This window comes from Hyla sarda, chromosome 5 (assembly GCF_029499605.1).
Source record: "Hyla sarda isolate aHylSar1 chromosome 5, aHylSar1.hap1, whole genome shotgun sequence".
Classification (NCBI taxonomy): domain Eukaryota; kingdom Metazoa; phylum Chordata; class Amphibia; order Anura; family Hylidae; genus Hyla; species Hyla sarda.
The window spans coordinates 227,264,874-227,292,186 of NC_079193.1; the positions used below are offsets into that span (position 1 = coordinate 227,264,874).

A 27,313-nucleotide genomic window follows, 5' to 3' on the forward strand; every position below is an offset into this window, starting at 1 on the left:
ATTTAGCATTTTTCTAACTTTGAAACTCTCTGCTTGTAAGGAAAATGGATATTCCAAATAAATTATATAATGATTCACATATACAATATGTCTACGTTATGTTTGTATCATAAAGTTGACATGTTTTTACTTTTGGAAGACATCATAGGGCTTCAAAGTTCAGCAGCAATTTTAAAATTTTTCAAAAATTTTTCAAAATTGGAATTTTTCAGGGACCAGTTCAGTTTTGACGGTCTTCATATTAGAAAAACCCCATAAATGACCCCATTATAAAAACTGCCCCCCCCCCCAGGTATTCATTTTGCTGCTATTCCTATGAAACACCTAAAGGGTTAACACACTTTCTGAATGTCATTTTAAAGGAGAAAATTCAAAATCTTCATTTTTTACACTCGCATGTTCTTGTAGACCCCGTTTTTGAAATTTTACAAGGAGTAAAAGGAGAAAGCCCCCCAAAATTTGTAACTTAATTTCTCTCGAGTAAGGCAATACCTCATAGGTTGATGTCAAGTGCTCTGTGGGAAGGCTCAGATGGGAAGGAGCGACAATGGGGTTTTGGAGAGTGTTTTTTCTGAAATGGTTTTTGGAGGGCATGTCACATTTAGGAAGCCCCTATGGTGCCATAACAGCAAAAAAATAAAGAAAAATAAAAATAAAAAAATACAATGGCATACTATTTTGGAAACTACACCCATCAAGGAACGTAACAAGGGGTCCAGTGAGCCTTAACACCCCACGGGTGTTTGACGACTTTTCGTTAAAGTCGGATGTGTAAATGAATTTTTTTTTCTTTCACTAAAATGCTGGTTTTCCCCCAAATTTTACAGTTTTGCAAGGGGTTATAGGAGAAAATGACCCCCAAAATGTGTAACCCCATCTCTTCTGAGTATGGAAAAACCCGATGTGTTGACATCAAGTGCACTGCTGGTGCACTACAATGCTCAGAAGAGAAGGAGTCACATTTGGCTTTTGGAAAGCAAATTTTGCTGAAATGGTTTTAGGGGGGCATGTTGCATTTAGGAAGCCCCTATGGTGCCAGAACAGCGAAAAAACTAACGGCATACTATTTTGGAAACGACACCCCTCAAGGAACGTAACAAGGGGTACAATGAGCCTTAACACCCCACAGGTGTTTGACAAATTTCTGCTAAAGTTGGACAGGAAAATTAAAAATTAGATTTTTTTCACTAAACTGCTGATGTTACCCCAAATTTCTAATTTTCACAAGGGGTAATTGGAGAAAAAGCCTCCCAAAATGTGTAACCCTATTTCTTCTGAGTATGGAAATACCCCATATGTGGATGTAAAATGCTCTGCGGGCGAACTAAAATGCTCAGAAGAGAAGGAGCGCCATTGAGCGTTTGGTGAGAGAAGTTGGTTGGAATAGAAGTCGTTTACAAAGTGCGTTTACATTTTTTCTTTTTTAGTGGGGGGAACGACAACGACTTTGTAGGGGTGTGTGTATATGTAGTCTTTTACTTTCTATTTTGTGTAAGTGTAGTGTATTTAGGATATATTCACACGGTTGGGTTTACAGTGAGTTCGAGCTGTGGCGGAAATTTTGCCGCATCTCAAACTTGCAGCAGAACTTGCTGTAAACCCACCCGTGTGAATGTCCCGTGTACATTCACTGGGGGGGGGGGGGGGGCAAACCTCCAGCTGTTGCAAAACTAGAACTCCCAGCATGCACTGACAGACCATACATGCTGGGAGTTGTTGTTATGCAACAGCTGGAGGCACACTGGTTGCGAAACACTGAGTTAGGTAACAAACTCTGTTTCACAACCAATGTGTCTCCAGCTGCTGCAAAACTGCAAATATCAGCATGCATTGACAGTCAAAGGGCATGCTGAGAGTTGTACTTTTGCAACAGCTGGAGGCACACTGCTATAGTTCCCAGCATGCCCTTTGGTAGTCTGTGCATGCTGGGAGTTGTAGTTATGCAACAGTTCACAGAAAAAATGTGCCTCCAGCTGTTGCAAAACTACAACCCCCAGCATGCACAGACTACCAAAGGGCATGCTGGGAGTTGTAGTTGGAACTCCAGCTGTGGAAAACTACTCCTCCCAGGATGCCCTTTGGCTTTGCATGCTGCGAGTTGTTGCTAAGCAACAGTAGGAGGTGAACAAGCCTCACCTCCTACTGTATCCTGCCGCCAGGACCGCACGCTGTATCCTGCCGCTGGGAGCGATCCTGCTGCTCCTGTTGCCGCCACCGCACATGAGAGGACCCCCGCCGGACCAGGGCAAGATAGGAGACCCCCGCAGGCGCCGATCTCCGCTACGATCGCCGCCCCGATCACCGCCCAGCAAGTCAGTGATTGTTCGGTCGTTCTGACCGATCAATCACATGATCGTGAGGCGGCACCCGTGCCACCTCACTCCTGCTGGGTATGGGTGAATGGGGCTGTCTCGGTCAAAATATATACACTACAATGAATGTTATGTGATGACTTGCTCACTGAAGGTGTAATACGCTACATTCTATCTGTAAACTGTATCAGGCTATACCCTCCATAGGACATTAGAACTTGTTGCAGTTTTGATTTTTCCCATCTGCAGTTACCTATAGCAACTCTGTACCGTACTGTGTACATTTTCTATAAATTATGCAAATAAATATTTTATAAAGCAAGAATTTGCAAGAGTAGGACTCACATTTGTCAGTGCAAATATATACATATATACACATATACACACATACATATACACATATACACATATACACACATGCACACGCACACAGCAACGATTAATCGATAAATGGACTTGTGGACGAGTCCCGTTATTGAATAATCGCCCGATTCGTTTTCCACAGGAGGCTGCTGCGGTTAGGCGCGAGCGCAGCAGCCTCAGTGACATTGAGTCACTGTGGAAATTGTATCGCCTGACGCCCAGGACATGCAGTTCCGGGTGCCGGGCAGGTGTATTCTTAATGCATTTAGCCCTGCTTCGGGCAAGCAAGGCCAAATGCCTGAGGAATTCAGATAACGGGGCAATCTGTTTTGCCCTGTAATAAACCCCTATAGGCTGCGTAGGCGCGTGCGATGGAGTCACTCATCGTGTGCACCTCCGTCGGGACCGAGGATGCGGACCAGTAACAATGACCGCTGAGTCCCGGAGCGCACAAGGGGGCAGAGTACAGGTAGCAGGGGAGAGAGGGGGGAGGTTTGGTAATGTGGTGCAGGAGAGAGGAGGGGGTTGGGCTGAAATATAACATGGGGCATCTGGAGGGGTATGACGACATGGCGCATCAGAGGGGGGGGGGGATGGAATATAGCGGCACAGGGGACATCATAGGGGGGTAATATAATGTCCCTACTTAAAGTGTTTGCAGTGCACACCGCTTTACACATGGGGGTATGTGCAGAGCATTGCACCTTGTGCCTATAGTACAGACACAAGGGTGCAATGCTCTGCACATACCTACATGGGTAAAGAAGTGTGTATGTAGTACATACACTGCTATACCCATGGTATTATGTGCAGAGTGTTTGTAGTACTACAGGCATGGGTCGGGTGCAATGCTCAGCAGTCTGCACATACCCCCATGTGTATAGGAGTGCCATTTAATTTATAATATGTGTGTGTGCGTAAATAAACCGCTTCACCAATAAAAATTAGCTCCCCTTTTCCTATTGCTATACAAAAAAAGTAAAAAAAAAAATTTTTACGTAAAATGTAAAAGAATAAATAAAAAGAAAAGAAAAAGAAAAAAAAATTGCTGCTGTTTGATCACATGCTAGAAACTTAATATGGCCAATGTACATATTTTTTTCAAGTAGAATCTGCTGAACCCCTTTTCTTGGCATTTTGACATTTTTTTTCCGATTGATGAAATAATTGACAACTAATTGATTATTAAAACAATAGTTAGCTGCAGCCCTAATAATGAATATATATTTATTTTATTTTTTTATTTTATTATATTATATTTTTTTATACTAAAAAAAATATGCTTAAAGCTTACCTTTTTCCTTTTAGATGAACTATCTGTAACATCAATAACACTTTTTTCTGGAGTCTGCATAGTAAACAACAAATTAATATCCTTGTACAGTAATTAAAGTAGAATTTTAAACAAGACATCAATACAGAACTACACAGTAAAACTATGTAAAAGGGATTTCCCAGTCCTACAAGCATAGGGATAAAACTAATACTGATTCCACTTTAGATCCCTACCACACAAATACTGACAGTTCTGCCTTGCCTTTGGAGGATTTTAAAGCCAAGTAAACCATTACTGGAAAATCCCTTTAACACACAAGAAAGAAATGCTGATCCTGTATGAGGTTAATTATTCTAATCTAGATAAACAAGTCTAATGTTACTAGGTTTTCATAACTGCATTTAAGTTTGCAAACTCAATGGATTCCATAAAAAAAGAAAAAAGTTAATTATAATAACAATATTAAAGCATTTAATCAGTCATCAGGAACATGCACATGCAATACAGTATTAAAAAAAAAAAAATTATATGTTGTGGAATTACACTGCAGGAGGATGCTGTTACCTACTCTCAATTTAGTCAAGTACCTGACAACCAGGTACGCAAACGTTTACATCACTTAAGGGGTTTTCCCACAATAGAAATTTATCATCAGGATAAAATGACAGATCACTAGAGGCTGCTGGGATCCTCAAAGAAGTTTAAATAATAGAGACACTCCAGCAAGTGCACTACCGCTCTAGTTAATATCAATGGGACTCCTAGAAACAGCTGGGTGCTGCTCTTGGCACAACTACAGTTGTGCAGGGAGGATAAGCAGAGGGGCTCCAGACCCCTGTTCTAATGACTGTAAGGGTCCCAGCAGTGCTGATCCCAGTGATCCTTTGAGAAAACCCTTTAAGCTCCAGATATACCTCAGACAGAAGCATGTGGGATACATTTTCCATGAAGATCTATAGTAACAAACATTAATTGTATATCTTTTGATGGAATGGCATTGTATATCCTTTGACGGAATAGCACTTTTAACACTTCAGATAAAACCAAGCCTTTGATTAAAAAGCATCCAGCTTGAGTCACAAAAACTTTGCCTTTTGAACCACATGTCCTAAAGTATGACTAAGACAATCAGCTTGTGTCCAGCTCAAAACTTATAAGCCTAGTTCATTATTAAACAAGCCAAGAGGCTAATACCCAAATATTTTTGGACTTTAAGAAAAAAAAAAAATATACAAATTTATGTTAAATAGCATTTCAGAGAAGTTCGTCAAACAATCCTGAACACATTTACCATTTATCATCAAGAGAGAAGAAAACTAGGCAGCTGAAGGTAAAATGAGACATTTGTTCTGTCAATACTATCACAGACCACTCACCAATGCTGAAGGAGAGGAGACTGATGGTATTCTTCTGGCATCCTAGAACCAAAAAAGTGAAACCAATTAAGCATGCAAAATAAAAGGTTAGAGCTGGGATTCCTACTCAACCTGTCAAGTAGTAATATTAGTGCAGGTGATGCAGCTGGGACTTGGCACTGCTTCACTGAAGCCACAATACATACAGAAATGTGAGCAAGCACTACATGATGTGCTTACAAAGCGCAGTATCACCTACCACCCCATTAAAGTCTAGAAATCTCGAAAAATCGCAAGTCACTAAACTAATTTAAAAAATTGACTAAAATCGGGGAAAAACAAAAATGACCCAAAAAGGGTTTTTCTGGGCTTTACTTTAACAAATATGTACACTAAGTATACAAGCGAACTAGGTTTTTATGTTTTCCCCATGCCCCTATTATTACTTGGCAAAGTGTTTCCCAACCAGGGTTCCTCCAGCTGTTGCAAAAGGCTGTTTGGGCATGCTGAAAGTTATAGTTTTACAACACCTGGGAGGCACCATGGTTAGGAAACACTAGCTTTGGATTTAACAACACTCACCTCCGTACGGAGGTCCAGGCACCATCGGTTAGGGAATAATGCGATCTAAGAGAAGGTCCTTTTCCTTACTTTGCCTGTGGTTAGTGAAATTCTATTCATGCTTTCTTGTAATGCCGGTGAACAGTCAGAGAGGGCAGCACGCTTCCTCCCTGCCCTAACCCGCTCCCAGCATGGAGACCTGCACATCAATAATGCGGGACCAGCAAAGCAGGGAAAAATAATATTTTTATTCTTACCGTAAAATCTTTTTCTCAGAGGATCCATTGGGGGACACAGACCTTGGATATATGCTGGTGTCGCTAGGAGGCTTGACACTATGGTAACAAAAAAAGTTGGCCCCTTCCAGCAGGATATATCCGCCTACAGACCCTGAGCTAGTCAGTTTAGTCCCAGAGCAATAGGAGAGGGCCGAAAGGCAGAAAACCAGTAACAGTCCGAGGTAACCACAGAACAAAAATTAACTGAACGCACCCTCGGGCAGGTAACAAAACCAGGAACACCAAAAGGAAAGGGTGGGTGCTGTGTCTCCCAATGGATCCTCAGAGGAAAGAAGATTTTTATGCTTACCGTAAAAAAATTCTCAATCGGCTCCATTGGTGGACACAGACCTTGGGACGTACCAAAGCCGTCCCTAGGGTGGGCAGAAGAATCCAGTCAGGTGGCAGGCTGGACAACCGCTGCCTGCAACACCTTACGGCCTAGACTAGCATCAGCGGATGCAAAGGATGAACCTGGTAGAATTTTGTAAAAGTGTGCAAGGACGAACAGGTAGCCGGCCTTACAGACTTGTGAGGCCGAAGCCCTGTTACGGAGAGCCCAGGAAGGTCCGACAGAAGGCATGGAATGAGCAGAGACTCTGAAGGGAGGGGGGAGGTCTTCCCTTTACAGCGGTAAGCTTCCGGAATGGCAGACATGATCCACCGCAAAATGGTGTCCTTTGAAGCAGGTTGTCCCCTACGGCGACCGTCCGTAATAAGAAAAAAGGGAGTCACACTGACGAAAGGAAGAAGGGATAGAGAGGTAGGTCCGTACAGCCTGCACCACATCCAGTTTATGGAGCGATTGCTCCTTGGGATGAGATTGAGTAGGGCAAAAGGACGGGAGGATGATTTCCTCGATGGGGTGAAAAGCGGAAACCTTAGGTAAAAAAGGATGGAACCGGACGAAAAACAACCTTGTCCAGGAGGATTACCAGGAAGGGCGAGCGGAGGAGAGAGCTGTCAGTTGTGAAACCCTCCTAATAGAGGTAATTGCAATAAGGAACACCACCTTCCAGGAATGGAGACGAAAGGGAGCGCCCTGCAGGGCACCAAGAACCAAGTTCAAATCCCAAGGGGGAGTAGGGGATCTGTAAGGAGGGGCCGCGTAGGCCACTCCCTGAAGAAAAGTCAGAATATGAGAATTGGACGCTAGAGGACATTGAAAGAGAATGGAAAGGGCCGAAACTTGACCCTTAAGTGAGCTGAGAGCTAACGTTGTTCCAGCCAGACTGCAAAAAGGAAAGGAGTCGAGAGGGAGAACACAACTGGAAAAAGAGACTGAGATTCACACCAACAAAAATGAGACCGCCAGGTATGGTGGTAAATCTTCGGGGAGGAGGGCTTCTCAGAGGGGACCAAAGGACCAGGACTATCCGGTCCCTGAAAACACCTCCCGAAACCGAAACACTGGCAACCATCGTGATGACTTGCCAGCGGAAGGCAGGAAGGAGCACCCCTGAAGAGGTAGGGGGGAATGAAGCCACCACAGAAGGGACCGGCAAGACCTCAGAGGAAGAACGATCCTGTGATCGAGAGACAACATAGACCTGTCCTACCGGGATAGAATCGCCAGTTGAAGAGGTCGGTAATGAAACTGGGCAAATGGAACGGCCTCCACCATCCGACCCAGGACTTCCATGCAAAAGCGAATGGAAACTGGGGCAGGGTTCCGAAGTATCCGAAACCCTGACACAAGAGTCAGCCGCTTGTCCGGCGGGAGCCGAACCCGGGCAGACGCCGTGTCGAACTGGAGTCCCAAGAAGATTAGGGACTGGGTGGGAGAGATGTTGGACTTGTCCTGATTGACCATCCAGCCGAAACGAGATAAGGCCTGAAGGGTGACACTCTCCAGATTCTGGGCCCTGGTTGGAGCCTTGATCAGGAGTTCGTCCAAGTAAGGAATCACAGGTGCCAGGACCTTGGTGAAGACCCTCGGGGAGCGCCACAAACTGAAAACGGCCACGACCAAACGGAGAGATTCCATGCGGAAATGGCGGAGGAGAAGATGCTGGTTGAGGCATTCAAGTCTAAGATTGGGCGTACAGAGCCCCCTTTTTTGGGGACCACGAAGAGGTTGGAATAAAAACCTAAAACGCTCCCTGGGATGAACAGGGACAATTACTCCCTGGATGAGAAGGGACCGAAGCGCACCCCGAAAGGCCTTTGCCAGAGAGGGTGACCGAATGGCCCGGGAAAGAAAAAAGCAATCCCTTGGAAGGGAGGCAAACTCGATCGGGTAACCGTTGGATATTACATCCCTGACCCAGGAGTCCTGCACATGCACGGCCCAGATGTCCCAGAAGAATAACAGAAGACCTCCCACCCGAGAAAAATCTGCGGGTGGGGGCGTCCCTTCAGGCAGAGGTAGGTTTGCGGGTGCCCGCTTTGGCCGCTAAACGTCCGGAACGGTTGTCAGATTTCCAGGAGGAAAGGGTCTGGAAGGAGGGAGCCTTTTTGTCCCACGTAGGCGACTGCCCAGACCCCTTCTTGGAACCAAAAGTCTGCAAGGACCGGAAGGAGGTTGACTTCCGACAGGAAGCAGTACTGCAAGCCTTATTTTGAGGTAACAAAAGAACTCTTTTCGCCCGTTGCCTCTGAGATAATCTCATCTAGGCACTTACCAAAGAGCCAAGAACCAGTAAAGGGAAGCTCAGTCAGACTTCTTGGAAGCGGCGTCCGCATCCCAGGCTTTAAGTCACATGGATCGACAGAGGGCCACTAGGTTGCCTGTGGCAAAGGCAGCACAGCAGGCCGACTGCATGGAAGCAGAACACAGTCTCCAGCCTTGGAAAGCTGGAGAGCTAAGTCAGCCAACTCCTCCGAGGGGGATCCAGAAAAAATAATCTGGCGGAGTTTGGAAGACCAGACTGAAAAGGCATTTGATACAGGCAAAAGCAAATGCAGGAAGAAGGGACGAACCTGCTGCTTCAAAGGCAAATTTTGCCAAAGTCTCCAACTTCTTGTCCGCTGGATGTTTGAAGGAAGCTGCATCAGCCAATGGCAGGGTAGTCGCCTAGGCGAGAGACCGGTGGGTCCACAGTAGGAGGGGAGGTCCATCGAGTAAGCTAGTCCTTGGCAAAGGGATATTGCGCTTGAACCTTCTTTGCTTCTTGAAACTTCTTGTCAGGGTGACTCCAGGCAGACTCCAGCAAGGCTTCAAATTCAGCACGAGAGCTGAAAACCTTAGGTGTCTGAGCTACGTCCGAAGTTCCAGGGTCCTCTAGGTGGAAGGTGTCCCTTATGGCCGAAACCAATGAATCCACCGTGTCAGCCGTATCTGTTCGGTCCTCTGAATCAGAGGCAGAATCAGAAGCCTCATCTACGAGTTCTCCAGGAGAGTGGGAACGGATGGAGGCAGCCTTGGAAAAGGGACACTGGTACGCGGTTCTGGGGATCCAGAGCGGTGACCAGGGGAGCGTCCCCTAGAAGAGGGACGCTTACGGAAAGCTGGCGCAGAGGGGAGATACCTGTGAGGGGAGCGCCTATGTCTGCTAGAAGACTCAGGGGAATTGCCTCTGACTCATTTCCAATTACGCTTGTGAGAGCATCTAGCATAGGGAGAGGGAGTCTCTCTTGAGGGTCAGTGTAAGGAGGACCTCTCCAAGGCAGAACCCACGAAACGGGAGACCTGAGCCAAGTCGGAAATAGACAGGGAGGGAAGACACCAATTCTGAAGGGATAGCAGAGCCCACAGGGTCTGGAGGAGAATCCTGAGTAGAAACAACCAGGAGGTTCAGGGCGTGCAGTGATGCAGGCAGAACAAGTAGGCTCAGCAGAGCCCGACATTTTTGAATTACAGCCCTTGCAAGTATTATAGGTGACCAGAGCTTAAGATACCTGTCTAGAGGGAAGGACAGTTCTGGGCACTGACATAGTAAGGAAAAAAAGATGAAACAATCTCATTGTCTGTGTCCCCGGCAAAAAGAGCAGCAGCTGAGGAAAAGGGGAGCGAAGGAGATCGGGACCAATGAGAAGAAAGGGGCCGGATTTAATGCTAGAGCGCCTCACATTGGTCCTAAGGAACACTGCCGCGCTCACAGAGCACTGATTGGCAGATATGACCGGCAAATTTGCGGGCCTGCATCTGCGAAAAGGCAGCGTCTGCAACGGAGACCGTGCTCCCAGACATGCGCCGGAGTCTGCACACAGACAGCGCATGTCTCCCCATGTAAAATATATGGGGCAGGGACTCCCTTAGAGAAAAATAAAGAGGAGTGGGCTCTGAAAAAGGGGTCTCCAGAGGCTGAGTCATAAACCTGGAAGAAAAAAGGGGGAGAATACACTCACCTTCGTCTGAAGAACTTACCTAATGAAGTCTTCAGTCAGCTTTTAATCACCTGCATCAAGTCAGGCTGTAACAGCAAGATGAGCAAGGAAAAGTAGGGGACCTCTACCCATGAGGTAAAACCCCAGGCGCTGACCGATGGCGAGAGGGGGTTGACAGTACATCCACGATGCCTGTGCCCCCTCAATCGCAAATGGGGAAACAGTGAACGCTGTGTTCCTGAGACCCCACCTGAAAACAAGGAAAAGAAAAGGGAGAGAATATACTAACTATATGTCCCTATCCTTAAAAAACAAAAAAGAATTGACAAGGTCTGGAGAACACCAGACCAGTGTCTGCCTCTCACAGACACAAAGCTAAAACTGACTAGCTCAGCGTCTGTAGGCGGGTATATCCTGCTGGGAGGAGCCGACTTTGTTACCATAGTGTCAAGCCTCCTAGCAACAGCAGCATATACCCAAGGTCTGTGTCCCCCAATGGAGCAGATAGAGAAAGGGCCTTCTCAGATAGCATTATGCCCTAACAGATTGTGCCTGCACCTCCATACCTTGTACAGAGGTGAGGGCAGCACTGCGCTCTTCCCCAACCCGCCAGGAGCTCTGATTGGTCAATCAGTGCCAACCAATCCAAGCTCCCGACAAGGAATATGACATCACAGCACTAACTTCACATTCCTGTGTTGGGAGCCGCCAGGGGAGTTGGCAGAGCACAGTGTCGCCTGCAGAAGTGCAGCGCTGTCCCAAAAAGGTAGTTAAAAATGTTATTACGGAGGCATTATGACATTTGTGACTATTTTTGTTAATGAATCAGAGCTCAAATCAATGAAATTTGTCGTCATCGATTTTTATTAACAACATCGATTCTTTGTTGCAGCCCTACTAAACTGCCACACAATTTGTCACACTATGCACAGAAAACTGAAGATTTTACAAAGTATTTGTGATATGAAAATACAGAAGTAAAAATGATTTTTCTGTATCCACTGATCTACGAGGTGCCATGTTGAACATCCAGAGGTATAAGAGCAATAACACCGAATTTAAGACACCTGCTCTCTATTCACATCCGAGACTTTGTAACACTAACAGTTTTACAGTTTCTTCAGGGTTGTTACTAGGGATCGACCGATTATCGGTTTGGCCGATATTCACGATTTTTGACGTTATCGGCAATTACCTTGCCGATAATGCACTGATTCTCCACCACCCCAACTGCACCGCCCCGGCCAGAGGCCGCCGCCCCATTGCCTCCCCCCATCCCCGGTTTTATAATTACCTGTTCCAGGGGCCCGGGGTCCATGCTATTTCTGGCTCCTGCGGAGTCCTGTGTTACGCTGTGTGCTGCGCAGCGCAATGATGAGTGACGCCCTCAACGCGACGTCACCATCAGTGCGCAAAGTGACAGCTCAGGAGGATGGTGCCGGAGCCAGAAGTAGCGCGGACCCGGACCCCGGGAACAGGAAATTATAAAACCGGGAATGGGGGAGGCAATGGGGCAGCGTCGGCGGTCTCTGGCCGGGGCGGTGCGGGGTCCGTCGCGGCGCTGGTGGGTGGATGGCGATAGGACTCAGGAGGACCCCAGGACAGGTAGGGGGGAGAGAAGCGGGTGGCGGCGGCAGTCTCTGGCATCGCAAAAGCCGCTGCAGTTCATTGATTTAAAACGCCACTTTAAATCAATAATCTGCAGCGGTGTCGCCGTGGGGGATAAATAGCCGTTAACTTATACCGGAATATTGGTATAAGTTATCGGCCCTAACCTCCACAGAGTATCGGCCCTTAAAAAAACGATATCGGTTGATCCCTAGTTGTTACACGAAAAAATATATACAAAAATGTGAGAGGTGCACTCAGGTGAAATGCTGTGTTTGAGAGTGTATATAAAATTCTCAAAAATTTTTCTTCTTTTCCCGATCAGAAAAATCGATATATTATAGAAGCACTACAGACATAGAATCCATAAGGTCACATCAGACATACAATATTATGGATAGTTATTATGGTAAGAAAGACATTAAAACACAAATGGATACGAAATCATCATAAAAAAAAAAAAAAAGGACTTTGCCTTTTACATAGATTTAAAGTGCATAGAAAATATTACAACTTTTGTTTAGAAATCAGTCCTTACATATTTTATCAAAGTTTCAGGCAGTGGTGTTCAAATTCTTAGCCTGTTCTGGCTCAGTGTTGTTCCCCTTATTTTAAGGGATAGTCCCGTGGAAAATGTCTCTTTTTTTATTTTTTTTTAAATCAACTGCTGCCAGAAAGTTAAACAGATTTGTAAATCACTTGTATTAAAAAATCTTAATCCTTTCAGTACTTTTTAGGGGCTGTATACTAAAGAGAAATCCCAAAAAGAAATGCATTTCCTCTGAGGTCATGACCACAGTGCTCTCTGCTGTCCTCTGCTGTCCATAGCAGCATTTGTTAGCTAAGGGGATTTTCTTCTGCTCTGGAGAGTTCCTAAAATGGACAGCAGAGGTCAGCAGAGAGCACTGTGGTCATGACATCAGAGGAAATTAATTTCTTTTTTTGATTTCTCTTTAGTATACAGCCCCTAAAAAGTACTGGAAGGATTAAGATTTTTTTTTTAAATAGAAGTAATTTACAAATCTGTTTAACTTTCTGGCACCAGTTGATTTCTAAAAAAAAAAAAAATAAAAAAAAATTAAAAAAAATAAAAAAAATAAAGTTTTCCACGGGAGTATCCCTTTAACCTAAATCAGGGCCTACATGGCAGTGGTAGAACAAACTATGTTTGGAAGTACATGCATTAAACAGTAAAAGTAGACAGTTTACCGCCAAAGGGCTTGACATCTTCTCCAAAGACTGCAGAATTCTCCGAGCAGTGGAGCTTGTAACTCCATAAGACTGATTGTTTGCTGGCTTCGGTTTCACCTGCCTTCTTACTGGTGCCTAAAATTTAAGAATAATAAAAATTAAAAATAGAATAATGAAAAATGATATTTAAGGCAGAAGAAATAAGGGGGGGGACATAAGCAGCATCCACAGAAGTTCTATGTCTAAGTGTCCCTGTTCTAAGAAAGCATCAAGCACCATCAGGGACAACCAGGATCATTTTATCTTAACTAATATCCAATTTACTTTCAATTTAAAGAGGCTTTCCTTTATGAATAAAATAAAAACTTCAGTTGAGCAATTATTGCAAACAAAAAGCAAAAGGCTTTTAGTACTTTGCCCAACACATGCATGCCATTACTGAAGGTCAGTTTGTGAGTACTAAAAGGCCTGTAAACTATATTAAAATATCAAAGATTTGTGCTTCACAAAATATTAATTAGAAATCGCACTAGTGCCAAAACACAAGACAGCCTGTTAGACATGCAACAAGTATAAACTTAACAAGCAGACAACAGGTGCTCTGTTAAACATATGCATCAAGACAACGCAAGGGAAGGCCAAAAACTGTAAACACATGCCAAAGGGCAGCAGCTGGGAAAAAGATCCACTGCAACATGGCGTACAGTAGGGCTAACAAATAACATTTCCTTTTAAATGACTAACATTCTATAGTTAAAAAATGCCCCTCCCCCTTTTCCTTTTTCTATTGTAGAACAGACTGTCACTGAAGGTTTAAAAACATCTGTACATTTACCTGATATGGAGTACTGCGGACTCTTGATGGACGCGCAGCTGCAGCGCCTCCGTAAGTTGTCTTCCCAGGATAGAAAGGAGAATCCCCAAGATGACTGGATTTTAAGACTGATGAGTTTCCAAGAGACTGCACACAAATTACACGTTACTAAGACACTAAATCACTATTAAACGGTCTGTGTGTTTTAATACACGTTTAATGAGTGATTACACAAAATACATTTTAGTAACTAAAACATTGGAATAAAAACATTAATGCCATTTAAAGTGTCTTTTAAAATGATAATATAGCCAAGTGGATACAAGCTCCTGGCGCCAGCTCCAGTGTTCAGAACGGTTTTGTTCCAAACACTGAGCAGCGGAGTACCCCTTTAATCTCCACTAATCATAGATTGTAATCAATGAAAAAGAAAAGTAATGCTGTTTTCTTTACTATTCCCTAACTACATGTCAGTACAGCATGGCTCTATGGACAGTATCCTAGCAATTTAACAATAATTAAGATTAGATTATTTTTTTTTAGATGTTTTCATTAACCTCTTAAGGGCAAAGCAAATTTTTGTTTTGCATTCTTGTTTTTGCCTCCTCCCATTCTTTTTTTTTCAACTGAAATTTTTATTAAGGTTTTTCAACAGAAAATCATAACATCACAAGATACAGCGTAAAGTGCAAATCAATACAAAAAAAAAAAAAAAAAAAAAACAGGAGAAAGACCAGGTAAAGCACGTCATATAGGTCTCAACTGGCAGGCAATGGGTAAACTAGGAATTCTACTAGAGAAATTCCAAGAGGCCCAATACCGGGTTTCAACAAAGCAATAAAGAGCAAATCACAACTAGAGAAGACAAACAAAAACAACAACAGGACAACAAAAAAAGGACAAGAGAGAAGGGATAGAGGGAGGGGGAGGGCGCAGCAGGACTAAGGAGGATGCCTCTCTAGAAACCTGTCCCAGGGCTCCCAAACAAAAAGAAAGAGAGGCAAAGTATTATTAAGAGAGGCAGTAAGGTATTCAAGAGAGCGGACTTCCCTGATCCTCGCCACCAGATCAGTCTCCGATGGGGGAAAGGAAGGTTTCCAGCACTTAGCAAGGGTTTTGGCAGCTAGAACCATATGCATAAACAATTTAAATGGCTGCTTGGGTAAAAGTTTAGTGGAGAGGTATAGTAAGTAGACCAGGGAGTCCAAAGGGACCCGAGCTCCCAAAACCTCCGATATCAATCACAGGGCAGAACCAGAATATATGAAAGACCGTACCCAAGCCCACAATGCCAGCACTGAGGGGGGATGGTAGGATTCAGTTTGTTAAGCAGTGCAGGGGTGTGATACCAGCCCTCCTCCTCCCATTCTAAGAGGGATAACTCTTTTATACTTCCACAGACCCATATGAAGGCTTATATTTAGCATGACCAGTTATATTTTGTACTGACATCACTCATTTTACTATAATAAATGGCAAAACCCAAAAATTATTTGGGTGGGAAATTGAAAATTAAAAAACACAATTTTGGGTTTTATTTTCATGCTGTACACTTTACAGCAAGAAATGTCAATGGGGGAGATTTATCAAAACCTGTGCAGAGGAAAACTTGCCCAGTTGCCCATAGCAACCTATCAGATCGCTTCTTTCATTTTTCACAGGCCTTCATAAAAATGAAAGAAGCGAGCTGATTGGTTGCTATGGGCAACTTTTCCTCTGCACAGGTTTTGATAAATCTCCCCCAATATGATTAAAGTTATACCCATGTTAAGATACTTTACCATTAATGTACTGTTTTTATTAAAAAATAAATAAAAACCTTTTACAGAATAAATAAGTTTAAAATTGCCCTATTTAAACCACTTTTTCTTAATTTCTCTGTAAAGGGGACTGCATAAGGGCTCATTTTTTGCACTGATTTGTTTTTTGGTACAACTTTTACATATATGACTTTTTATTAAAAAAAAATATATATATAATATGACAAAAAAAAAAACTGCAATTTTGGACACTAAAATTTACGCTGTTCACCGTTTGGGATCATTAACATTATATTTTGATATTTGGGACATTTACGCACATGTCCATACCTATTTTTTTTAATGCTTTTTGGGGTAAAACTGGAATAAGGGAAGATTTAAATTATTATTGGGAGAAGGCATTGCTGATGTCAGCCATTACCGGCAGGTCCCTGTCGTGCATGAAGCAAGTGCAGCTCCTGTTCTTGCTTTACGTATGGGAAGTGTACGTCCTGGTGTCCCAAGTACAAGTGCACCAGGACGTACATTTAGGTCCACTATCCATAACGACGAAGGACGTATTTTTACATCCTCCGCCGGCTCCCGCGATATGTCGTGGTGACCCCGTGTCATATCAGGTCGGTCCCGGCGGCCATCAACTGCAGGGACCCACTGCTAATACAGGACATCACCGATCGCAGTGATGCCCTGTATTAACCCTTCAGACGTGGCAATCAAAGCTGACCGCCACGCCTGAAGCGAAAGTGAAACTATCCCGGCTGCTCAGTCTCGCTGTTCGGGACCACCGCGGTGAAATCGTGGCATCCCGAACAGCTTACAGGACACCGGGAGGGACCTTACCTGTCTCCTCAGTGTCCGATCCGCGAATGACTGCTCCGTGCCTGAGATTCAGGCAGGAGAAGTCAAGCACCGATAACACTGATCACAGGCGTGTTAATACACACCAGTGATCTGTGTAAAAGATCAGTGTGTGCAGTGTTATAGGCCTCTATGGGGGCTATAACATTGCAAAAAGAAAAAAAAGTTAATAAAGATCATTTAACCCCTTCCCTAATAAAAGTTTGAATCACCCCCCTTTTCCCATTAAAAAAATAAAACAGTGTAAATAAAAAAACATGTGGCATCGCCGCGTGCGTAAATGTCCAAACTATAAAAATATATTGTTAATTAAACCGCACGGTCAATGGCGTACAAAAAATTCCAAAGTCCAAAAAAGCGTATTTTTGGTCACTTTTTATACCATTACAAAATGAATAAAAAGTGATAAAAGAGTCAGATCAAAACAAAAATTGTACCGATAAAAACTTCAGATAATGGCACAAAAAATGAGCCCTAATACCGCCCTGTACGTGGAAAAATAAAAAAAGTTATAGGGGTCAGAATAGGAAATTTTTAAACGTATACATTTTCCTGCACGTAGTTATGATTTTTTCCAGAAATACGACAAAATTAAACCTATATAAGTAGGGTACCATTTTAACCGTATGGACCTACAGAATAATGATAAGGTGTCATTTTTTCCGAAATATGCACTGCGTAGAAACGGAAGCCCCCAAAAAGTTACAAAATAGTGTTTTTTTCTTCGATTTTGTCACAATGATTTTTTTTCCGTTTCGCCGTGGATTTTTGGGTAAAAATGACTAATGTCACTGCAAAGTAGAATTGGTGACAAAAAATAAGCCATAATATGGAATTTTAGGTGGAAAATTGAAAGGGTTATGATTTTTATAAGGTAAGGAGGAAAAAACGAAAACACAAAAACTGAAAAACCTCTGTCCTTAAGGGGTAAAAGGATTAAAGCATAACTATCTTTCGGCATGCTCCACTGCAATCTGAGGTTACAGCCAAGTTAAGTGTGTGGAAGCACACACCTCACTCCTTGTCTGTCATTTAAACCCAACTCATTGAGAGTGAATGAGCAGGACGGAGTGGCGGGCCAGCAAGTGAGACCCAGTGCAATCTTAAAGTTTATAAGGCTTTAAAGCTCTGCAGAGTACTGCTTCAATGCCACTGAAAACCTATGAAAATACAATCAGTTGATATATTATCTAGAAAATAAGAATATCAGAGCATTAACTATATAAAAAAATAAAAAAAGTATACCGGTGACAGAGATCCAAATGCAGAAAGGTTAAATGTTGGTTTCCTAGAGTTCATAGTGGAGTTATGTGAAAGATTGTGTGAACGATCAGCTTCAGGAGACCACAAAGGGGGTGCATTCACACTTCTTGTGACAGTAATATCTGGAACAAAAAATAATTTAAGGCATATAAACCTTACCCAAAACAAGACTATAATCAACCTATCATAGCCACTATTACCTTTATCAGATGCACGTGAAGAAAAACCACTGGTTGTGGAAATGTTATCGTCATCGTGTTGAGAGGTAGAGTCCTTAATTTCCTTCACCAGTGAAAAATTAGAAGTGCCAATATGGTGGGTAGAAGAAGTAGATGGTTGGCAGTTAAGTGCTGGAGAATCCAAAATGTTAAAATTTAGGTTAGCTCTGTGTAGTGATGGCCGGGTTAATACATCAGGTAGATTTAATGTCAGCCCACTTGTTGACGGATCTGCAAAGATAACAATAAGAGCATTATAAAAATAAAAAAAATAAAAATTTATATATATATACATATATACACACACACACACACATATATACACACACACACACACACACATATATACATACATACACACACACGTTACAGTGAAAACCCCTTTTTTATTTAAAACCTGTTTTCCCTAGTGAAAACCAGCTCTAATTGAATAGAAAAAAACTAGAATTTACTGCTTTTCCCTATTTAAAACCAGTTTTTACTGAACGCCTTTGCAATGAAGAGTAGAATTTTTAGATTTACCGTAATCTATCAGAGCTTCTAATTGAGGACACCGGTCCATGGGTATATGCTGCTTGCCACTGGGAGCCTGACACTAGGCAAAAAATGAAAAAAGGTTGGCTCCTCCCAGCATGATATACCCGCCTCCTGGCTACTGGGGGCAAGCGAGAGAAGGAGAACGGGGAGGGCGGGACCAGAAAAAAAAAAAAAGATCCCGGGAAAAGAGAAATCTATTTGATAGCACTGGGAAACAACCTCTCAAACCCAGGCATCCTGAACATGCGCCAGCCAAGCATCCCGAAAGAGGGACAGGTGAAGACTCAGATGGGGGCGCACCCTCAGGCAGTGGGAGGCTTGAGAGTCCCGGATTCGAAGGAGGGGTGGTTGGTATAGGGCCCTGATTTCCAGGAGGGGAGAGTCTTGAAAGAAGGCACCCTCCTCTCCTGTGAAGCCGCCGGTTTGTCCTGGCGGCCCAAGAAATGAAAGGAACAAAAAGGAAGAAGTCTTCGGTCGTGAGTCCGAGAGAACTCTTGCCCCCAGTAGCCTCATCTAGATGCTTGCCAAAGAGACGAGACCCTAAAAAAGGAAGCTCTGTAAAGGAACGCTTAGAAGCCGCATCTGCAGTCCAAGCCTTAAGCCACATGGAGCTCCGAATCGCTACTAAATAGCTGAGCAGAGGTAGTCCCCTGCATTAACAATTTGCTGAGCTAGATTAGCCAAATCGCCGGGGGAGGTGCCTGCTAAAATCCCCTGGCACAAATGACCATCCCAAACAGAGAGGGGCCTTGGATACCCAAGTGGAGGCAAAAGGCCAGCACCAAGGTTGAGCCAGCTGCCTCAAAAGCAAATTTCGCCAAATTTTCTATGAGGGATCTGAGGAATCCTTAAAAAAGGAGGCTGCATCAGCCAGCGGCAGAGTAGTGGATTTAGACAGCCGCGATACAGGAGGGTCCACCGTAGGAGTCTAGTACCACTTTGTAACCAGGTCCTGAGGAAAGGGAAAAGAGAGCCTGGAGCTTCTTAGTCCCATGGAAGCACTTATCCGAATGCTTCCAGGCCGCCTCTAATGGCTCGTCAAATTCAGTGTGTGGGCTGAAAACCTGAGGAGCGCGGCAAATTGACACTTCAGGGGCAGCGCCTGAAGTTCCTGGATCCTGTAGGTGGGAGGTGTCCGACAGCCGACACCAGGCTATCCACCAAATCTGACATGCGGGAAGTCTCTTCAGAGTCAGAAGGAGGAACCGAATCAGAGTCCAAGCTCCCCTGGGGACTGGGAGCGCATCGTAGGAGTCCTAGAACAGGTGGAGGTGGACTGGGAGCGAGGAGGCAGAGACTGGGAACATACACTGGGTGACCGGTTACGGTGGCGCCTGGAGGTGGTGGACCTGGAGTGAGCGGCGGCGAGAGGGCCCCACACGACCGGATTCAGGAGGCAAATCAGGAGAGTCCGGATTCAGGAGACAAATCGCGGGAGGGATGTAGAGAATGGCAGGAGTGAGGTGGCAAGGGAATCAACCGTCGTCTCCCTGGGAGACAAACTTAAGGAGGAATGCCCAAGGCGGAAGCCACCTCCTGGGAAACCCTGGCCAAGTCAGAGATTGTCTGAGAAAGGGAGGAAACACACTGAGGAGCGGGTGAAGATCAGATCAGACCTCCCACTTGGCATTTTGGTTTTACAGCTTGAAAGTAGTAATAAGTGGGGGGGGTCAGGTCTGACATGAACAGGCACTAGTCAGACAACCAGACAAAAGAAGGAGCAATCTCACTCAGGATCCTGTGTCCAGTCCCGAAGGTACAGCTAGGCAGCGGGAGATGACCGCAGAGGAGAAAGGCTGAGTGCAGGCTGTGAGAAGAAATTATTCCAGCCCGGTCCACGATGGAACAGAAGCAGAAAGGAGGAGTCTACTGAACCCTGCAGCGCGCACTGCACCCCAACAGGAGAATAAGAAGAGGAACAGCCCCCTGCAGTGTGCGCAGTTGATGGCGAGGAGGGGTTAACGGTACATCCTGCAATGCACCGTGCCCCTAGCTTGCATGTGGTGGTGGTTGGGGGGGGGATTAAGGGCACGCGATTATCGGTTTGGCCACCGCACCACGACCGCCCCCGACCTGCCGCACCGCGACCGAGAAGACCCCCCCCCCCCGACCCGCCGCACCGCGATAAGCCCCCCCCCCCGCCGCACCACGACCGAGATAAGCCCCCGACCCACCGCACTGCGTCGCACCCCCCACCGCACAGCCCCATTTCCCCCCCATCCCCGGTTTTATAATTACCTGTTCCCGGGGCCCACGCTACTTCTGGCTCCTGCTGCGTTCTGCTGTGCGCAATGACGAGTGACGTGCGCGACATCACCGTCAGTGCGCACAGTGACAGCTCAGGAGGATTTCACCGGAGCCAGATGTAGAGTGGACCCCAGGCCCCAGTAATTATAAAACCGGGGATGGGAGAGGCAATGGGGCCGGGGCGGTGTGGCGGTAGGGGGCACGGAGCGGTGCGGCGGGGGGAGCGGTGGCAGTGATAGGACTCAGGACCCCCGGGCAGGCAGAGAGTAGCGCATGGCGGCGGCAGCCTATGGCACCGCAAAAGACACTGCAGTGCATTGATTTAAAGCTCCTGCTTTAAATCAATGATCTGCAGCGGTGTCCTGGGGGGATAAATAGCCGATAACTTATACCGGAATATCGGTATAAGATATCGGCTATCGGCCCTAACCTCCACCGATTATCGGTATCGGCCCTAAAAAAACGATATCGGTCGATCCCTAGTTTTCACGGTAACATAATGTATCAATTTTTCTTTTTAATTCACTTCAACAGTTTAGGGCTCTTTCACACTACCGTTTATATCCTCTGAATCATGCCCGTTATGCTCTCCCGCCATGAACTCCTAATAACGGGTCATAAAGGATCCCATTCATTTCAATGGGTTCCTTTTTGCATTCTTTATCATCAGTTACTGCCAGTTATTGGTTTCATCAGTCACTGTGACGGGAGAAATGACGAGGCTTGCACTAATGTTTTCCCCATCAAAAATAACAGACGAATAACGGCAGTTATAAATTTAACATTGAAGACTATGGATGACAGATTATCACGAATAGTATCCGTTCTGCTTAGTTATTTTCATATTCTGGTATGATCCGTTATTGCTACTGAGCATGCTCCTTAAAAAGCACACAACCAGGAAGTCCCTTAGGGAAATGAGGGGGTTAAAAAGGGATTAAATTAACGGACAATAACGCCTATTAACGGACTAAATAACTGACCGTAATGGATGCAGCATCTGTCATTTTAGCAGAATATCCGTTAAAATAAAGACATTTGTCATCCGTTATGAACAGTTTTATAATCCGTTTTTGCATAGTAACGGGGCGGCTCCTAACGGTAGTGTGAACCTAGCCTTAACTCATTTAACCAGGTATGATAAACTACATTGTTATATTTTAAGTAGCAATATATACAGTATATATATATATATATATATATATATATATATATATATATATATATGTTTCCCTACATTTTCCACTTTCCCTACACGTTTCCGCTTTTCAGAGACCACGCCCCCTTTTCCCAGCGGCCACACCCCTTTTCAGATTTTCTGAGCAAAATGGAGAGTTAGTCTGGGTTTTTTCAATTCTGGCACAAAATATGTCGGGTCTGCAATAGTAAGTGTGTGTGCGTGTGCGTGTTCCAGCATCACGTCCAAACGGCTAAAGATATTAACATGAAACCTGGCACACGTTACTTATGTGTCAACAACAAACATAGGATAGGTAATTTGACCCTTACTCACACCCATTTGCCAGGGTCAAGGTTTGTGTTTAAAGTCCCATACAAGTCAATGGGAAATATATGTTACTGCATTACTTCCAAAACGGCTGGAGATATTTTGATAATACTTTGTCACGTTACTTATATGTCCACTTAAAATATAGGATAGTTAATTTAACCCTTAACCACCACCATTTGTGAGGGTCTGGTTTTTGTTTTAAGTCCCATGCAAATCAATGGGAAATATATGTTCCCACAACTTCTGTACAGCTGGAGATATTTCAATAATACCTGGTACACATATTACTTATATGTCAAATAAAAATATATGATAGTTAAATTAACCCTTACATAAAAGATGGGTTTTTGTTTCAAGCCCCATGCAAGTGCTAGCCGGACACAAAGACACGCCCACATTTTAAGCCACACCCATTTTATTATCTACCTTTTTGTGCAGTCTGGCTTGCAAAGGAGGGGCTATTAAGTCAAAAGCTTCCTCCTTTGTTGATTTTCCTCCCTATCAATGATTAGGAAGGAAAAAACAGGCAACGCCGCATACTCAGCTAGTGTGTGTGTGTGTGTGTGTGTGTGTGTGTGTGTGTGTGTGTGTGTGTGTATTTGCCCATAGCAACCAATCAGATCACTTCTTTCATTGTTTAGAGGCCTTTAAAAAAAAGAAGCAATCTGATTCCTATGGACAGATTTTGATAAATCTCCCCCATAGTGTGTGTGGTCCACAGGAATCCCCTAGCACTAAACTATCATTGCCCCGCATTCGTGGTTGCACGTCGATAGAGAGTAACCAAGTAACCCCAAAATGCGCTCGCTCCTTGTAGGAAGCCCATTTGTGGAATGGTGGGAAGATGGGGAGCAGACAAATCATGTCCTAAAAAGGGAAGTGCCCACATGTATAAGTACACAATAGTCCAAATAAAAAAAAAAAATGAAAAAATTCTACTAAACCACAGAAGTACTTGCACTTTTCTACCGGCTCTAAGCGAACACCGTACGCGTGGGCCCTCCTGTCAATGTGACAGGATGTCTATGTTTTTGTAAGGTATAATACCCAAGTAAAATAAAAATTATTTGTTGTCAAAACAGTAATTTGGGAACAGAAGAAAAGCAACATGCATAACAGACTTTAAAAAAAGCACCTAAACGTAACTCACTATTACTACCTTCCTGGGTCCTAAGAGGCTCTGGAGTGATCCTGCCATCTGCAGTTGTATGTAGGTCATCCTGAACATAGATGTGACTTTGTTCTTCATTTTGTCTATTGTCGAAATGGCCATCAACACGATCCAAGTTGGAGGATCTGCCAGGTAACTCTTCCTCTTTGTTAAAATATTTCTGCAGCCAAGCTGGAACAATACTTTTCACGGTATCTGTGACACGGCTGATGATACCCTGTGTATGATTGAAAAGAAAATATTAAACTGGATACAATACAAGCCTAATAAAATCTGGAACCAAGCACATAGTACTGTTAAATTTAAAAAAGTTGTTTATTTTTTTTCCCATCAAACTTAAATGGGCACTGTCAGATACAAAAACTTGATATGTTGTAAAGCAATAGGTTTTGCAATTGCTTTCATTAGAAATTTCTCAGTATTTTATACTGAAAAAGCCAGTCAAACAACTGCCCGTCCCCCGCCTGCTTGGACACATACTAGTCCTGTTGTGTCTAGGCGTCATCACCTATGTCATGGACACACTTCTTTAATTGACAGCTGTGAGTGCAGGGCTCACAGCTGGAGGAAAGATCCTCCCACTGTCAGCTTTGATACTGCTACTGTCAGTGAGGACAAGCAGGGAGTTGTAGGTTTGCTAATGCTAGAGAAGTGTGCAGACAGCATACTGAGGGAGGGGGTGGAGACCTGCACATTGAGGCCATGCCCCCTTCCTTTGAGAGGAATTCAGACTAGTGAGCTAAATTAAGAGTAATAAAATTAATAAAGGTGCTAGACACAAAAATTAGATGTACATGGTCAGGATTAGGTACTGAGCGATATATTTAAAAAAATATATGTTTTTGTTGGATGTGACGGGTACACTTATAACAATCTTTCTATCCTTGAAATACAAATACACTACCATAAGAACAAATGCCCTGACTTCTGAAACAATGCCTTCTAAACACAAAAAGTTCTTAGGATGTGGTGCAAGTCGTTACAAAAAGATTGACTAAAGGTGGAAAACCTTTGATCTTTTTAAATAGAATCAGAGGCATACTAGGTGTTTAGGGCCATTTTTAAATGAGCACTGTCAGATCCAAAAACTTTTTATATGCTGTTACTGATTAAAATAAAAAAGGAGATATTTTTATTTGCTTACCGTAAAATCTCTTTCTCGAAGGATCCATTGGGGGGCACAGACCATGGGTGTATGCTGCGGTCTGTAGGAGGTGTGACACTATGGCAATAAAAAAATTCGGCTCCTCCCAGCAGGATATACCCGCCTCCAGGCCCTGAGCTAATCAGTTATAGTTCCAGAGCAATAGGAGAGGACTGACAGGTCAAAGAGAAAACACGAACTGTCCGAGAACCAGAGAAAATATATATAAAAAACTGAACTCACCCTCGGACAGAGAACTAAAGAGAAACCCAAAAGGGCAGGAGCGGAAATCCCGCCCAAGGAATCCCAATGGCAGCCACGGCTAGAGCCAGGGGGTCCCAGCACTTCAACACAAATGAAAGAATCTTCCGATTGTGCCGGACACGAAAAGGTCCCCGTCTAGAATGCCCCAGAGGTCGCAGATCTGTGCGAGGACTACTGGATGTAGAGACCACTCGCTGGGGTCATCTGAGAAAGTCTGCTTCCCAGTGAGCACACCCGGAAGGAACCGCCAAAAAAGGCCGGAAACATACGTTCCGTCCAGAGGAGAATCTTTGACACCTCGGCCATGCTGCCGAAATGCGAGCACCGCCGTGCAGACTGATGTCGAGGCGTTGTCTGACTGGATGCGGACAGGAAGGGACAGAAGATGGGGCTCCCAATGAAGAAAACAAAGAAGAATCGCCCCCAGGTCCAGAATGTCTATTGGAAGAAGGGCTTCCCGGAGAGACCAGAGGTCCTGAACCGACCAATCCCTGAACACACCGCCCCAGCCCGACAGAGTGGCATCTGTTGTGACTACCTGCCTGTGGAGGGAAGGAATGGTCACCCCTGAAGATGAAGGGGGGAACGGAGCCACCAGAGCAGAGACTGACGGATCTGACGAGGGAGAGCAACCTTGCGATCGAGAGACAGATCTGTCCCATAGAGAGAGAATCGCCAGTTGAAGGGGGCGGTAATGAAAACTGGGCAAAGGGTACGGCCTCCATGGCCGCTACCATCCAACCCAAGACTTCCATACGAATTCAGATGGAAACTGGGGCCTTGGCCCGAAGAGAGCGGACTCCAGACAGGAGTGTCAGACGGTTGTCTGGTGGAAGACCAATCTGGCCAGAGACTGTGGAAGTGAAGTCCCAGAAGATCAGAGACTAGGTGGGAGAGAGGACTGACTCGTCTCGGCTGAACGGCCACCCAAAGCGATTCAGGGTCTGGAGAGTAAGATCCACAGTCTCTAGAGTCTGGACTCTGGTGAGAGCCTTGATGAGAAGGTTGTTCATGTAAGGAATCACTGAGACTCCGCACGACCGCAACAGGACTATCACTGGTGCAAGGATCATGGTAAAGACCCGATGAGCAGTGGCCAGACCAAAGGGTAGGGCTACGAATTGAAAATGCCCCTCCGGAACCGGAAGGCTGAGGAACCGCAGATGGCCGGGAAATATAGGAACATGAAGGTAGGCATCCTTGATGTCCACCGAGGAAAGAAACTCCCCTGGAATAAAAAACCCCGAAAATATTCCCCTGTAGGAACGGGGACAATGACTTCCTGGGCAGGGACTAGAGGGCCTCCCGAGACTGCTTCCCGGAGAAGGAGACCAGGGTGTTCGGGACTGCCTGAATGTGTGTGGTCCCGATGTCTCGAAAAAGTAAGACGACCTCCCACCCGAGAAAAACCTGCGGGTGGTGGCTGCACTCCATGTGGAAGTGGGATTGCGGTTACCCGATTTTTGGTCAGCACGGTCGGTGTCCGACTTCCAAGAAAAACGTGCCCAGAACGAGGGAGACCTCTTGTCCCGCGAAGGCGCCTGCCGAGACCCCTTATTGGGGCCAAAGGTTCGAAAGGACCGAAAGCAAGAGGACTTCCCCTGGGAAGAAAAGCGAGCCATATTTTGAGGCAACAAGTAACTTTTACCTTTTAACTTTAAGCCACATGGGGTGGCGGAGGGCAGCTAGGAGACCCACAGCAAAGGCAGCACAACGGACTGACTGCATGGAAGCTGTGCACAGTAGTCCCCAGCATTGGAGAACCAAAGTAAGATAAATCCTCCTGGGGGGAAATCCCGCCAGGATACCCTGACTGAGTTGTGAGCACCACAACAATAGGGCCTCGGACCCAGAGCCACTCCGCTAAGGACTCCACCGTCTGGTCTGTCGAGTCCTTGAAGGCAGCTGCATCTGCCAGCGGCAGTGTAGTAGCCTAGAGAGGCGGGAAATTGGTGGAACCATTGAGAGAGGGGAAACCACCTTAGAGGCAAGGTCCTTGGCGAATGGGTAACGTACTTTAACCCTCTTTATTCCCGTGAACCTCTTGTCCGGATGTTTCCATGCAGATTCCAGAAGGATGTGAAGTTCAGCGTCAGAGCTGAACCCTTGAGGTGCTGATTGAGCACGATGAAAGGATACTTCAGGAGTAACGTTCGAAGATCCAGGGTCCTGTAAGTGAAAGGAGTCTCTTACGGTCGCAACCAATGAGTTCACCATTTCAACTATATCCGAGCGGTCCTCTGAGTCAGATGCCGATTCGGAAGCCTCATCCGCCAGTTCACCAGGAGAAAGTGAACGCGTGGAGGCAGCCCTG

The 27,313-nt window shown here is 45.0% G+C and overlaps 1 protein-coding gene across 4 annotated transcripts in view; it reads right to left on the reverse strand.

Annotated features, from left to right (window-relative positions):
- Positions 1 to 27,313, reverse strand: part of NUP153 (nucleoporin 153) — a 109,952-nt gene that overhangs the window by 57,242 nt on the left and 25,397 nt on the right. For 2 of the 4 annotated variants that reach the window (XM_056521236.1, XM_056521234.1), the window contains exons 2-8: positions 23,571 to 23,808; positions 18,109 to 18,357; positions 17,891 to 18,030; positions 14,049 to 14,174; positions 13,232 to 13,348; positions 5,328 to 5,369; positions 3,970 to 4,023 (exon numbers count right to left, since the gene is read on the reverse strand). In XM_056521236.1, the coding sequence (XP_056377211.1) occupies positions 3,970 to 4,023; positions 5,328 to 5,369; positions 13,232 to 13,348; positions 14,049 to 14,174; positions 17,891 to 18,030; positions 18,109 to 18,357; positions 23,571 to 23,808 (966 nt within the window). Of the gene's footprint in view, positions 1 to 3,969; positions 4,024 to 5,327; positions 5,370 to 13,231; positions 13,349 to 14,048; positions 14,175 to 17,890; positions 18,031 to 18,108; positions 18,358 to 21,465; positions 21,637 to 23,570; positions 23,809 to 27,313 lie in introns of those variants that run through there. The other 2 variants (XM_056521237.1, XM_056521235.1) reach the window with 2 other exon arrangements.